The 14,843-nt window shown below is 40.0% G+C and overlaps 1 protein-coding gene across 1 annotated transcript; it reads left to right on the forward strand.

Moving 5' to 3' along the window:
• The first annotated feature begins 6,047 nt into the window (after nt 1-6,047).
• On the forward strand, nt 6,048-14,684 carry LOC107385566 (adenosine receptor A1). The gene is made up of 3 exons (XM_015959533.3): nt 6,048-6,382; nt 12,011-12,305; nt 12,393-14,684. Exons 1-3 carry the CDS (start codon nt 6,048-6,050, stop codon nt 12,774-12,776), a joined length of 1,014 nt encoding a protein of 337 aa, XP_015815019.3. The 3' UTR covers nt 12,777-14,684.
• Nucleotides 14,685-14,843: the final 159 nt, after the last annotated feature.

The raw sequence follows: 14,843 nt of genomic DNA on the forward strand, positions 1-14,843 counted from the left end.
GATGTCATCGGCAGCTGCAGGACCCCAAGCAGAACTACAACTACAATCAGCATTGCATTCTCTCGATGGACTTAACTGAAGGGGCATCAAAGAGCAGCCACACTGAGGTTGCATGCTTTCTGCTCCACAGGTAACAATATTTACCGTCATGTTTTTTTAAATTAGCGACAGTCACGGCGATACAGTGTAAAACTTCCCTGAAATGTATGTACTGCCCCGTAACGCCAGGAAACTACTATAACTGTAAAGAGGGACTGCACACCATCAGAAAATGTAACTCCACCCCAGTCAAGATTTGAAAAATGCTATGAAAGTGGGTGTTGTCAGGAGGTCAGAGTGGCATGGCCAAGTGTGGGGCATTTCCATCCTGGGAGGGAGGGGGAGTGGGAGGAGACTGTACCAGCCCCAGTTAATTCCAAGTTTAAAATGCAGTAGCCACAGTTCAACCCATAGGGGGCAGTACAAAGACGTTTTTAGACCTAGACTCTAGATTTAATCAAGTTTACAGGAACACGTCATTAAAGGCATAGAAACAGAAAGATTGCATTTGTAAAGACCCAATTATACACTTTATAAGTATATATATATATCAATGTACTTAACATGTTAAAGGTATCAACCAAAACACTAAAATGTTCTAGATGCAGTGGTGCTCACTCCTCACCCCTGCCACATGGACCTCAAGGGATAAACCATCAACCCTGCTCAATGGTCAACTTTCCTCGCGGGGTCCCACCCATTAGGACAGTGGGAGGGTTAAGGGGAAATCATCACAGATCTTGTTTCAAATTCTGTTTTCCAACAATCCTGTGGTGGTATGATCCTGTTACACACGACCCCTGTAGAGTCAGCCTTACAGGTGAGGAGGTATGACTCAGACTGGAGCTGCTGCTGCTCCTCAGCTCAGGCAGGGGACAACTTGGCTTTGCTCCTGGCCCTGTTACCTCTGCAACCTTGGATGCAAAATGGAAAATGAATGGATGGATAAATCCTGCACTTAATCATGTAATAAAAATGCAAGACGCATAAGGACAGCAGTAGCTCAGGAGGTAGAGCAGGTAGCTTCATGATCTGAGGGTCATGGGCTTGATTCCAGCTCCCGCCAGTGGTACTCTGCTGTTGTGTCCTTGGGCAAGATTCTTCACGCAACTTGCCTGTGTTGACTGTAGTCAGAGGGGACGACGGCGCCAAATGGCAGCCTCACCTCTGTCAGACCGCCCTACGGTGGCTGTGGCTACAGAGTAGCTTACCATCTCTGGCAGTGTGTGAATGTGAGAGTGCACAAAAATGTTTTTGAGTGTCCTAAAAAGCGCTATATAAGTTTGATGTATTATTATTATTAAGATCTCAAAGAGGATATAATATAATCTTTATCCCCCTCTTTTTATTAGTTAGAAACAAAAATCAAATTGGGTGAAACTTCAGTCGAGTGAGCTCTTCTGAAGTTATTACCTCAACACATTTCGTCAAACAGTACGATTGTTGTAATTGTGTTTTCAGTTTGGAAAAATGGAAATGCAGCAATAAAGTATTCCTGTCTTGCCAAGCAGAGTTTGTCTCCATAAAACACACAACAGGCCAGATTATAATCTGTATGAAAATCTAATTATAGTAATTTTACTTTTCTGAGCTCCATCTCAAAGCAAATGCAACTGCTAAAAACAAGAAATGTTAAAAGCAACACAAGTTGTAAAAAATTAGTCACATTTCTTTTCTTGACTTTGTTTTAATTATTAAACCAAAATGCCTTTTACATTTGATCTTGGTGAGGTTTTGTGTTGATTTCCAGCTATTTCTGTATTTGAGGCTATTTTCAGACTTGTAACACGTTCCCAAAAAGTTCTTACAATAAATTTTTGTTTAGAAAGAAGGAAATGAAATGTTTTTGTCCCTTTTTCCCAGCAAACCCATGGACTGTTTCATTTATTTAATTCATATGTGTTTGAAAGCCTCCCACATTTTCTTTTCAGGACAAACCAACACTGCAGACTGGACTCTATTCTTCTGCAGACGTGCCTTTGTAATGTGTGCACCGTGTGGTCCGGTGTTGTCTGGCAGGAAATAAGATGTTCCTGCAACAAAAGGGAAAAGAATGAATTCAGCATAGTTTCCAAAAGCTCTAAGTATGTTTGTGTGTTCATGCTTCCGTACCAGAAGTGCAGATGACCTCACATCATCATAGAGGCTTTTGGGCGTGCAGCTGATGATGATAAAACTGAAAAAAAAAAAAAAAAAATTTTAAACATATAACCAATAAGACATACATAACAAAAAATCAAATTTGAACGAAAAGGAGAAGAATGAAGAAAAACACATTCCTGCCCCCTTTTCCAGAAGAAATAATCTATTTATATACAATTTCCATTTGTCAGACACACATACAGATTCATTTTAAACTTTTTCCTGTTCTTAATTCCAGTGTGATCATGATCATTGATTTAATTTACATTTTCATAATTATTTAGTACACTCAGTTTGGTACATGTTTTGAATAAATTAAATGACAGAGTTTTTTTAATTTCCCTTTTAAGGTGACTCCATAATTTAACACCATTTACAGATATATTCCATTCCTTAATTTTAGTTCTAAATCTAGGTTTTGTAAACACATCAGTTTCTTTCGGCGTGTAATTACTAGTTCTCTTTTGAAATATCCCCTGAATGTTTATTGGCAGAGTACCTAAATTGGCTTTATACGTGGTTTGTAAGATTTTTCAGTCTTTTCAATCATGAAATTTCAGCAATTTATATTTTTATAAACAATGGGTTCGATGGATCTCTACAGCCATTATAATTAATGCTTCTCAGAGCTCTTTTCTGTAAAACCAATAAGGTTTGTGTATAGTTTTTGTATGTTGCTCCCCAGATTTCTACACAATGAGTCAAGTATGGAACAATTAGTGAATTGTACAATGCCAACAAACCAGAATTAGTCAGTAGAAACTTGACTCTATGTAATACTCCTAAGGATTTGGCAATTTTACCTTTTATGTAACTAATATGGGGTTTCCATGCCAAGTCTTCATCAATAAGAACTCCAAGAAATTTAGTTTCTTTTACCCTGATTTGCAATCCCATCTTTTTCCAATGACACATCACTGTTCTTTTTATAATTAAACAGTATAAAATTTGTTTTATTAAGATTCAGTGTTAATCTATTTATATCAAACCAGTTTTTAATTTTAATCAGTTCATCATTTATCACTTCAGCCACCTCCTCAATATTTGATCCTGAGTAAAACAGTGTTGTATCATCTGCAAATAGAGTGGTACCGAGTGTCTTAGATACATTTACCAAGTCGTTAATAAACAAAATGAACAGTTTTTGTCCGAGGACCGACCCTTGTGGCACTCCACAATTAATATCACATAGTTTTGATGTATGGTCCTTTATCTGAACAAACTGTTTCCTTTTTTCTAAATAAGTTTTAACCCATTGATGAGCCACACCTCTTATTCCATACTGACTTAATTTTCAAAGTAACCTTGAGTGATCAATGACGTCAAATGCTTTTTTCAAATTTATATAAACACTAACAAAGTGCATCTTGACACTCCCCTACAATACAAAAAAGTGCAAAGTAGTGGAGCTGCAAGTGGAATTTTGAGGATCTTATTTTGCCATTGCTCCCAGCTACAAGCTAACCGAGCTAATTGAAGCTAATGGAGGATTGCTGGTGCATTTAGCCAGAAAAATGCAGTTACGGGACTCTAACGCGAAGCATAAATCAACTCAGGGGCGTGTCCAGGGGGTGGCCTGGGGTAGCACATGCCACCCTTGGAATCTAATTGGCCACCCCAGGTGCCACCACACTAATTTACCTTTAAATGGGCTTTTCATTATCCACAAAAGGCTTGGGGGTAAAACAAAAAAAAGCATAACCATTGGTGCCACCCATGCACAAAGTTGTGCCTCACCTGGGCCACCCCATTTTAAAAGATCTGGACACGCCACTGCATCAACTCACCAAACTGCAGTTTCTGTGATCTCCCTCAGAGAGCTCCACATGCAACAAACACAGCCTCAGACCGCAGCAGTCGAAAGCGTGCAAGCCCCCGCTTCGCTCCTTCGCAGCAGTCGAAGACACAGCTTAATGTCTTTGTCAAATAATTCTATGATTAACATCTGAACATGAACACACAGAGGACAGACTCAAAGTTCAGAGAATCAAAATAGCTGAACATTTTAACACCCGGAGCTAGCCGCTACTGTTAACACTCATGCCACCTGTCAATCAAATCTAATTATTCATCATTTCAAACATTTAAATACACCTAAACGGAAGAGTTACAAAAAATTCACTTCTTGGTTGGCTTTACATATCTGAGACAAAGGCTGCCCCATGGTCACTCCTGAGTCTGTATATTTCTCTGTGGACATCACAGACACTGACAAAAATCCAAACATGCAGTTGAAGGTTGAACTTTACATTTTTAAGAAGAATGAGACAAGATTTGATGATTGAGAAACAGTGCATGGGTCCATGGAGTCCAGAAAACCGAAAAGCTGCGAGACGGGGAAGCAGGCGTGGCTCATGTCTGAATAATGCTGTCTGAACAGAGGGCGTGTCTGGAGAGCTGAGGGAAAATTGAACCCCTTGTTCACACCAAGTGTTGAACAGATGTGGTCTGGTTTCCACAGAGCTTCTGCAAAGACCAAAACCACTGATCACTGAATCACAGATGACGAGTAAGTGCAATCATTCCTTTAAACATTACCAGTCTGAAATGAATATCTATAATGACCTCAATAGAGGTCTGTTCACTTTTCCTTTAGAAAACCTGTCAGTAGCTATAAAAATGACAGCTGACACGACCTGTGACAAAGTTGCACACTTACTCAGCTTAACATCTCCTTAGAATCTTCACGGTTATGAGGAGATAAGACTCAAACAGCAGAAGTTTCATCATGTTGAGAAAGAGAAGGTGTCTCTTTGAGTTCAGGGTCTCCTGAGAAACTCTCTGGTCATTTCCCCTTGAGTGGTGGACAACGATCAACGCGTAACTCAGTGAGAAGGTGAGATCCATGAATGGTTGAGGGTGAAGCCTGACGAGTCATTCTCAGCGGAAGGATCCTTGCTTTGCTCAAGGTGAGAGGAAGAAGTTCATGACGCTGATCATCTTTGATCAGTTAGCAGGTTGTCTGAGCAGAAAGTCTAATTCACACTGGAGATGTGTTTCAGCATGTGTTTGCTTCAAGTTCAAACATCTGCAGCTTATCTGGAAATTATTACTATTGTGCATTTGTGTTGAAACAGCTGGTTTTCCAAGAAATCACGTCTTACATTGTTATTTGCACATAGCTCTGTTTGTCTCCTGCTCCAGAGTATAAAAGCCTCACAGAATTATTTTATTTCCGCTTGTTCCACTACATAAACTCACTTTTTCCAGAGCTGATAGTCTCTGACAGGATGAGGAGATCTCAGTGAGAGGTGTAGGCTACCTGCCATTTGGATCTGGAAGTCTCCTCCCTGCACTCAGAGTCCACTCCCACACCAGGGTGAGCTCTCAGTCACACATTCGACTTTGCAGAGAGGAGATGAAAACTAATTATATCCAGAATCTCCTCAGATCGTCATAATTTTATTTTTTACCGCAATCAATTCCCAGAAGCAAGATGATATTTTTCAGTTTATGAACTCAGCTTATTCTGGACTGATGGCGCATTTATCCAAATGACTCAGATCTTTCCTGGAACACACCATTTTTGACTTTATGCTGCGTTTGAACCAGGCTTGGACACATGAGGATGTGTTGATACTCTCCCTGCCGCTGCTCGTGAGTCATCCGGTGTCCCGGTTTCATCCGGCCTCTCTCTAACAGCTGGGTGGGATTGGTCGGGACACGTCCATTCTCGGGAAACCGGTGAAGTTTTGCGCGCATCCAGACAGGCTATATAAACACGCGTGAACCCAGAAAAAGAGAGGAAAATGCGAACCCAGAGTGCGGGTGTCTCAGTCGATGCCCCCAAACTCAAACAGGGAGCTCCATCGATGTGTTCTGGCCGATCATAGCGCGCGCACACACAAACGCGTCAAGGACCTACCATGACTCCGGATCTGTCCACGGCTCTCTACATCGGTATGGAGGTGGTGATCGCCGTGTCCTCGGTAATCGGGAACGTGATGGTGGTCTGGGCTGTGCGCATCAACCGCGCTCTGAGAGACACCACCTTCTGCTTCATCGTTTCGCTGGCCTTGGCTGACATTGCGGTCGGGGCTCTTGTCATCCCGCTCGCCATCACCATCAGCATCGAACTCAGGACGCACTTCTACAGCTGTCTGCTGTTCGCCTGCACGGTGCTCGTCCTCACGCAAAGTTCCATCCTTGCGCTGCTGGCCATCGCCATCGATCGCTACCTGAGAGTCAAAATACCCATGAGGTAGGCCCTAAAGGTGAATTCCACTATATTTTTTTAAAGCTCAGTTTCTGGAGCCTGTGTGTCTGCGCCGCTGCTGCTTGGACCAAGGACACATGGGGCGCCGGCTGGAATTAACAGCTGCCTTTGTCTCATTCAGCTGCTGGTAAAAAAAGAAAGAAAGAAAGAAAGAAAGAAAGAAAAGAAAGGACCGTCACCTTTTAGCCACGTTTATTTACATTTACAACATTAGTCTTTCATTTAAAACACAAATCCATTATAAATGTAAGGTAAATATAAAAAATTAAACCATACAAACGCGGTTTTAAAACATGCAAAATTCAAATCTAAACTTTGAAACTGAAGCACCCTACCAAAATAAAAGTCAGCTAAGAGATCGGCTTACAAACGTTGACTAGAGATTGTGTAATTCTGTTTGGGTTCTCACACAAGCAGTAACACCCACCAACGAAATTTTGAGATCTAATATGACAAGAGCTCATCCTTTTAGCTCTTTTTTGGTTATCTACTTTTTCACTCTTTTGAAATCATGTTAGCTAAATATTTAGTTTAAAATGGCCACTTTTATGCTTTAAATTTAATTTGAGATATATTTCACATTGATTCTAAATATTCAAATTCACCATAATATATTCAACATCTCACAAATGTTTTAATTTTTAAATAAATCCCAGAACTGAATCGTACACATACAAAATGAGTTGTGATAGTTTTAAAACTTCACAAATGTCATGAAAATGCAGAGTAAAACTCTTTGGTCCCAGTGCTGAGCCTTGTGGAACTCCATGTTTAATTATCTGAAGTTCTGATTTTTCACTTTCTGTTTGGATTAACTTTTTCCCATTAGTCAAATAGCTATAACCAGTTGTGAACTTTCCCTCTGAGACTATAATCCATTTATTGTCATGTTGAGGAGGAGGAGGATTGACCCAAAATGCAGAACACCAGAATCACTCATTGCAGGAGCAGTCGCATAAATGAAAACTCCTTTATTTTGGATGATGAGTGAGTTCCAAAGGGGCAGGAAGCCAAGCCTAAAGTCAGTAACCTGACTGACAAAAACAAAAGGCTCCTTGATGAGCAAAACCTAGAGTTTCACGAGGGGGAACAGAACAACACTGACATCAACAATGGACCGACAAACACTGAGACACAAGACAGGGTTTTATACACAGGGGCTGAGTGATTAAGGGAAATGGGCACAGGTGAGATTGATAACTGAGAGGAGGAGCAGAACAGGGCAGGTGAGGAAACCAGACCTAAAATCTGTAAGACAAAGCTACCGAACGTAAATTTGCCTAAATACTGTAGAAATAAGACTCAAGATAAATAAACTAATGACCTCAGAGTGACAGAACTACTGGAAGGCAGGAGGGGATCATAGCTGGGGAGGGAACACAATACACTAAAGGGAGATATGAACTAGATCATCTAAAATAACAGAAAACTAGCAGTAAGTGAGTGACTAGAGGGAAACCTGGAGAAGCTGGGGACCAAAAGGGGCACAGAAGATTAGAGGACATATGAGGGAACCTGGAGGGGGTTGGGGACCACAGGGACACAGAACATTACATTTATTTGGAGTTTAATGTAGCTTTCATCTGTCCTGTAAATGTGCCACTCTGCACAAATGGTAGATTGAAGTGTTTTTACAAAACAGTCAGTGGTTTATTTTATAATCCTAATGTAAATTCCATCATTATAAACATATGTTTCATTTTAGTTTTTCCTCAATAATTGTTAGAAATATCTTTTAAATGTTATCCTCCAGAAACACTGACTGTAAAATTTGACGACCCCTCTGTTCAGATTTAATGCTTAATTTCACAATCAGCACCTCATAGCTTATGCTGTAATATGTCAAATGAATTACTGCCAAATTTTGTCACATTTTTTCATGAAAGTACAAAAATATAAAGTAATTTTTTCACCACATTTACAGTTTAATGGAGAACATGATATCGGTTTGTCTAATCATTGAACAAACCCAAATAACAGTGTTAAAATTAAGAGTAAGATGCAAATATAAATATAATAATTATATATTATAAATAATTTAGCATGCATTCTCAGGCTGAAAAACAAGAACCCAGTCTCTTTGATTGTATGATTGATTGAGTGTGTTTAACCATAGTCCATGTGGCCTTGTCCCTGGTTCCTGCACACGGATAACTGAACAATTGTTGAAAAATGTTGTCATGAAATAAAGGCTCTGCTTTTTTTTTAATTTTTTTATTTGTGATCCAAAGCCATACAATTTAGTAAACACCACATTTATGTTTAAATTTAAAGGTTAAATATGGAACAATGTAACAATAATTAAAAAATAAATAAACATAATACCTCCACAGGGTGTTTAGAGGTGTGCAGAATGAAAGTACATAATTTCCTTTAAAAGGTAGATTTTAAATAAACAATCAAATATTTATTTTACCAGACACAGCAGGTTTTTGCTTACAGCCAATAGGGGGCACCATTGCGGTAAACAGTCCGCTTGGCACAACGAGGCTAAAACTGTGGAAAATGGCTGGCTTGTCAAGTCAAGCAGCTACTTCTGGGCCCAGAAGATGCTCTAACATTAAATATTGTTGTAAAATAAACTTAGTAGTAAAATTTGACCTTATTTTGTACGATTCGTTGCTGGATGCTGGCTGGTCATGTCACCTATGGGCAGCAAACCTGGCATCCTGACGACTGGAAGCCTTGGTCTATTGTTGCATTTACCTCTATGGATGTTGTATGTGTTCATGCTCCATATTCAACCTTTAACATGCATCTTGACTGGTGGACCAAAAACTCAAATCCCCATTGTTAGTAACATTCATATTTATCATCTTTATTGATTGTCATTCACACCCGTTTGTGGTTTATGGCAAAATATGTAATGAAAAAAAAAATGTCAGGAAGAGCTATTGATTTCCAACTACAAAGTTCACATTGAATTTATTTTTAATTAATTAGAGTTCATTTAAAAGTTATAATACAAGGTTCCCGCCTGAAAATGTCAATTTTATATTACATTCTGAACATTTTGATTTTAGTGAAGTGTAGCTGTTATAGAGCAGTTAGAGCAACAGAAAATACATCTTTTCACTCATCCTTCATGTACTAAGTGGGAAAAAAGTTTTGGATGGGAAGAGAGAAAAAAAAACTTGCCATAAAATGACACAATAGATGACCCCCTCAAATTTTCAAAGTCTCCATACTTCCCTTCTTAGCAGAGGAGACACTGAAGTCATGTGCATTTCCATTCTTTTACTGTAATATATTCTTTATATAAATTTTCATGACAATTCTGGGAACTTCAAGTTGAGCCCTTTGAATCAGACTGTAGGAGTCTGTGAGGGATGATTGGTCAATAGGCTCATGGTGGCTGCTTCACGGGTTGCATAATTTGTTGGGATGGGAAACCAACACACACACACACACACACACACACACACACACACACACACACACACACACACACACACACACACACACACACACACACACACACACACACACACACACACACACACACACACACACACACACACACACACACACACACACACACACAGTCAGGTTACAGTGACATTGCTCGAGAAGCATTTCTAATCTTATTGTCTGCTGCATGGATGCTGCAGTATTTCCGCCCTTTTGTTTCATGATGATGTACAGCAATCATCAGTTGGCATTTCTACATTTGTAAAATTAAGTTTGCTAACGACTGTTCATAGAAGATTGATTTACCAACATCCAGGCATGTTTAGATTTCAGACATGAGTATATTGCATTTTACTGTTTCCTGGTAATTCGAGTTAGAAATCAATCCTCCCCCTCCCCCGCACCCTCCCCTCTAGAGGGACACCGGTGGCCTTGTTCAGAGATGAGGTTTAACAATAAGAACACTCAGATTTAAAACTTTCCCCATTCCACATCAGGGTGGGCTTGGAACGGGTTTGGAGGTGGGAGATATGAGGATTGAGATCCCTGTCAGAGGCAGGGATGGACAGACATCCAGGGAGCACATTTTGGCAGACCTGATCTGTATGCAGGCAGAAAGCGAAGGCTTTACCAGCAGCTGCAGCGGCTACATTCCACAAGTCAAGATGAGAAAAGACAACGATGACGTCGTACATGAAGAGTCCTGGTTGAGCTAAGATCTCTTTAATCTTTATTTAATTCTTTTGTCTGACTCAACCCTATTAAACCATCACTGGGAGTAAACAGTTCTGGGTCAAAGACCCACACAAACATGCAGACATCTTATAAACATTTGTCTTCTGCTGATAAAACACACTTATAATTTTGTTGTCACAGTAATAATGAAGCATTTAAATACCTCACCGTGTTTTCTGATTCTTAGTCATTTTAATTGGCTTTAAGTGGGTTTTGCCCAAAAATCTACACCAGATCTTCTCAGAACGCAAGATGGTGAGGTCACAGTGGAAACATCTATGAGTGATTGGAGCTTTATGGTGAAGGAATGGCTGCTGAAAGGGAGGGTTGGTGATCTGCAATTCAGATTCTGCTTTGGTGTTATTTTCCTTCAAAAATTATCAAAGGAGGGTTTTAATCTGGCCCAAAGTCCTCATGACAAAAAGCCAGTTCACATCGGAGTTTGTTTAGTTTCCTTCATTCCTGTTCATGTCCGTACCAGAATGTGGCTGGGCGTGAGCAGGAGGCTGGTTCAATCAAAGTTTAGAGATTTTTTCTTTCTTAGAAATCACAAGGTTGGAATGTTTGAAAGAAATAGAACCAAACCAATACACTCGACCCCGGCCTGAAACATCATTAAAATAAAACATGGTATCACAAACATCTTTAGAAATAGAATATTTTCTTATGAATGGTTTAGGACAATTTGGCATTTGCACTGAATAAAACAAGTATTTTTCTGTCTTTATCTGAAACAGAAAATAAAATAAACGAAAGACAGTAATCATAAAACCTCATTTCCATAAATAAGCTGTGCTGTCTCAGTTTGACAGCAAATAGTTTTCCTACCAAAAAAGGAAATTAGAAAGCACACGTTGATCACATTTTCTACCATGACTTTGTCTGTTTGCAGTTGAAGAGAAGACAAATGAAAGGAGCCTGAGCTGAAACCAGCTTTGACCTTGACCTTGATTTTACCTTAACCAGGTTGTTGCAGGACATGTTAATGCCTCCACTCAAGTAAAGCTTTAGCAGCATGGTCAGGGTCACTGACATGTATTTCCATGAAGCTGCCTCCCAGTCTCATTTCTCAGGAAGGCTGAGAAAATCCCTACAGGATTAAGCTGCCAGAAGCGTGCCTTACTGAAGGAACAGTGTGGGTTTTAATCACCTTTGGGCTTTCATAGGTTCACTTTTAGCCTCCTCTGGTCATCGTTTCACAACACTGCAACTTTTTTGGAGATTGTTATTCAATGAACCTCTCTTTTCTTATATGAGGTCCTTTAGCTAGTTTCTTAAAATCCCAAAAGCAGATCTATTGAAAGCCCAGGCTGTCCTGTAAGTGGACAGAGCGCTGCACAAATGGCTCTGATAACAATCTTGTCTTCCCAGATAAGAAATAGTGAAACTTTAACCCTGCACTCTCATACTGAGTCTGTCAGTAGAGATTTTCTTCTCAATGCCTCATCTTCTCCCATGTTGCCATAGTTACAAGCAAGTGGTGACCCCTCGGCGAGCTGGGACAGCAGTGTTATTGTGCTGGTTGGTGTCCATCATTGTGGGCCTCACGCCGATGCTGGGCTGGAATAACCTGCAGAACCTCCGCAACAACGGCACCTTGATCACTGACAACTCCATGGTGATCTGTAAGTTTGAGACGGTCATCAGCATGAAATACATGGTCTACTTCAACTTCTTTGGCTGGGTGCTGCCCCCTCTGGTGCTCATGCTGGCCATCTATCTGGAGATTTTCTACATGATCCACAAGCAGCTCAACAAAAAGGTGAGCCCTTCCTGTTCCTTTTCTAAGATTTAGAAAGTTCAAACGGGTGAATGAACACACTGATGGTCTTTCAAAACGTCTTCACAGGTGACAGCAAACCACACAGATCCGAGACGCTACTTTGGGAAGGAGCTGAAACTAGCCAAGTCTCTGGCCCTGGTTCTTTTCCTCTTCGCGGTCAGCTGGCTCCCTCTTCACATCCACAACTGCATCACGCTCTTCTGCCCAGACTGCAACACACCACTGTACATCACTTACATTGCCATCATTCTCTCGCATGCCAACTCAGCTGTCAACCCCATTGTTTACGCCTTCCGGATCAAGAAATTCCGCACGGCCTTCCGGAAGATCTGGAAACAGTACATGCTTTGTCAGGATGCGATTGGTCGACTCCCACAGAGAGGGAGTCAGAGAGGACGTATTAACGAAACGAGGCTAAGACAGAACGATGACGACGACGATGATGTGTGACCTTCGGTGACTGACTGTACTGCGGTCTTATGGACATTTTTAAGTGGACTTTTAGCATGAGGGGGTTCCGGATCAGGACATCAATGATGGAGAGAAGGAATTTCATTGAATTACAGTCAGACTTCAATTCAGAATTCAACTTCTCTTTGGCGAACAAGTTCATAGAGATGCTTCACAAGAGCGGAGCATTTGTCTCTTTCAAGGCAATCCAACCCGATGGACTTAAATACGTAAGTGGACATTTGTAGCAGGTGGGTCCAACAGTAGTATGTTGTTGGCATTTATTAAAATCAACAGCCTTCAACTTACCGTAAATATTTATCTACAAACAGAATGTGCTACATGAGGACTCTTGTTTCTGTGGCCTTAAGGAGAGAAGGAATGGAGGTTAAAACGGAAGGAGAGAGGAGGAACTGCCAGCTCGGTGTGTCAACAGGGTCCAACATCATGTGTGAAATATTCAAATCAGGATCTTTAATCAAACCTCTGACTTACTAATCAGAGACTCATGAAGACGTTATGGATGCTTGGTCCATTTCCAAATGTGAAGGTTGTGTTTTTTATGAATCTGAGTCCATTGGACTGACAGAATGACTAATACACACTAATCTGTCCTGCAAACACTAAAAAAACAAAACGTTTTTCTTTTATTCAAAAGTCTGTAAAATCAGGAAATGGGCAGAAAAACAACATAGAGATCCAGTAGATGTTAAACTGTGGTCAGACGGGCTATTGAACAGAAATCAGTGAATCTAAAAGATGCTGGTGCTTTTTTATTGCATAATTTAATTAAACGTTATTATTAGAGAGACGATGCATAGTTTTTACCGTTAATCTCCTGAAAAACCCATCAAAATGTTGGTAAAATGAATTAAATGATGCCCGGTTGTTGAAAAATATTGGCGGCTTTGTAACATATAACCATAACATCAGGTCTAAAATACCTGGAAGTGGGTCTAAGTCTCTGGGTGACACTATATTAGACGCTATGTTTCCTTCTATGTGAATCCGTGAAGACAAAATACATTTACTGATTTTTAACAAGCGGCTACAAAACTTTCACCATTCATAAACATTGTTGTTTTCCACATTTATCTCTTAAATTATTGTCAGTGATGAAAGGTTGATGTGCTTGTTTTATTTTTGGTGGAGGTTGCTCTCCCAGTGATTTTTGACCCTAATGGGCATCCGTCGGTAAGGTCTTACTCGAACACAAAAATAACACGTATTTACAATGATTTAGGTATTGCCCCCTATCGCCAGGGAAAATCCACACAGTCACTTTAAATTGTTATTATTTGAAAGATCCACCATTAAAAAAGAGCAAATTTCTTCATTTATTTTTCTCATAAAAGAGATTTAACTTTTTTAGATGATGTATTGTAATAAGACATGCTTCTGACATGAACATTATGATTAATATTAGGTACTGATGGGGTAATATTAAGACTTTAACCTCAGTGAGAGAACAGCTGTGCACAGTGGATGCTTACAGCTGTTGTTTCAACAAAGACTCAACAATTTGATCTTTTTGCACCTCTGGTTTTTGTACTGGGCAAAAACGTTGCTGTTTGCACTCATTTAAATTTGTATTAAACGTTTATTTTCCATGATTTTTTGTAAAGCTCTGCTGAGGAAACCAGATGTTATGTTATCTTGTTGGTTTGTCTTTTTAAATTTTTTTTTTACAAAATTGGTGAATATCTTGGTGGTTGAACGGATCTCAAAAGTTTACAAATTTAAAAGCATTGAAGCCGCCTTAAATTAAAGCTCTACATGTTGTATTTTCTATCAGGTTGCAGGTGTGAACTGTACAGTGCGCGCACACACACACACACACACACACACACACACACACACACACACACACACACACACACACACACACACACACACATCTAAATAAAATTCACCATCTCTTTAATTTTAGCTTCCTGTGGAACGTCTTAGAAGGTCATTAAACAAATCCTGACTCACGAATCTGCATCACAGATCAGCAGGATCCTTAAGAGCACTAAATTCTGAGCAATCAGGAAGTCAGAAACTGTGAAACAAAGGAAGTAGCGG

The sequence above is a fragment of the Nothobranchius furzeri genome, chromosome 3 (genome assembly GCF_043380555.1).
Source record: "Nothobranchius furzeri strain GRZ-AD chromosome 3, NfurGRZ-RIMD1, whole genome shotgun sequence".
In the NCBI taxonomy this organism is placed as follows: domain Eukaryota; kingdom Metazoa; phylum Chordata; class Actinopteri; order Cyprinodontiformes; family Nothobranchiidae; genus Nothobranchius; species Nothobranchius furzeri.

Coding starts and splice junctions, on each gene's coding strand:
- LOC107385566 (XM_015959533.3), top strand. CDS start 6,048: ATGACTCCGGATCTGTCCACGGCTCTCTACATCGGTATGGAGGTGGTG. Junction 6,383..12,010: donor AGAGTCAAAATACCCATGAG/GTAGGCCCTAAA, acceptor ATGTTGCCATAG/TTACAAGCAAGTGGTGACCC. Junction 12,306..12,392: donor ACAAGCAGCTCAACAAAAAG/GTGAGCCCTTCC, acceptor ACGTCTTCACAG/GTGACAGCAAACCACACAGA.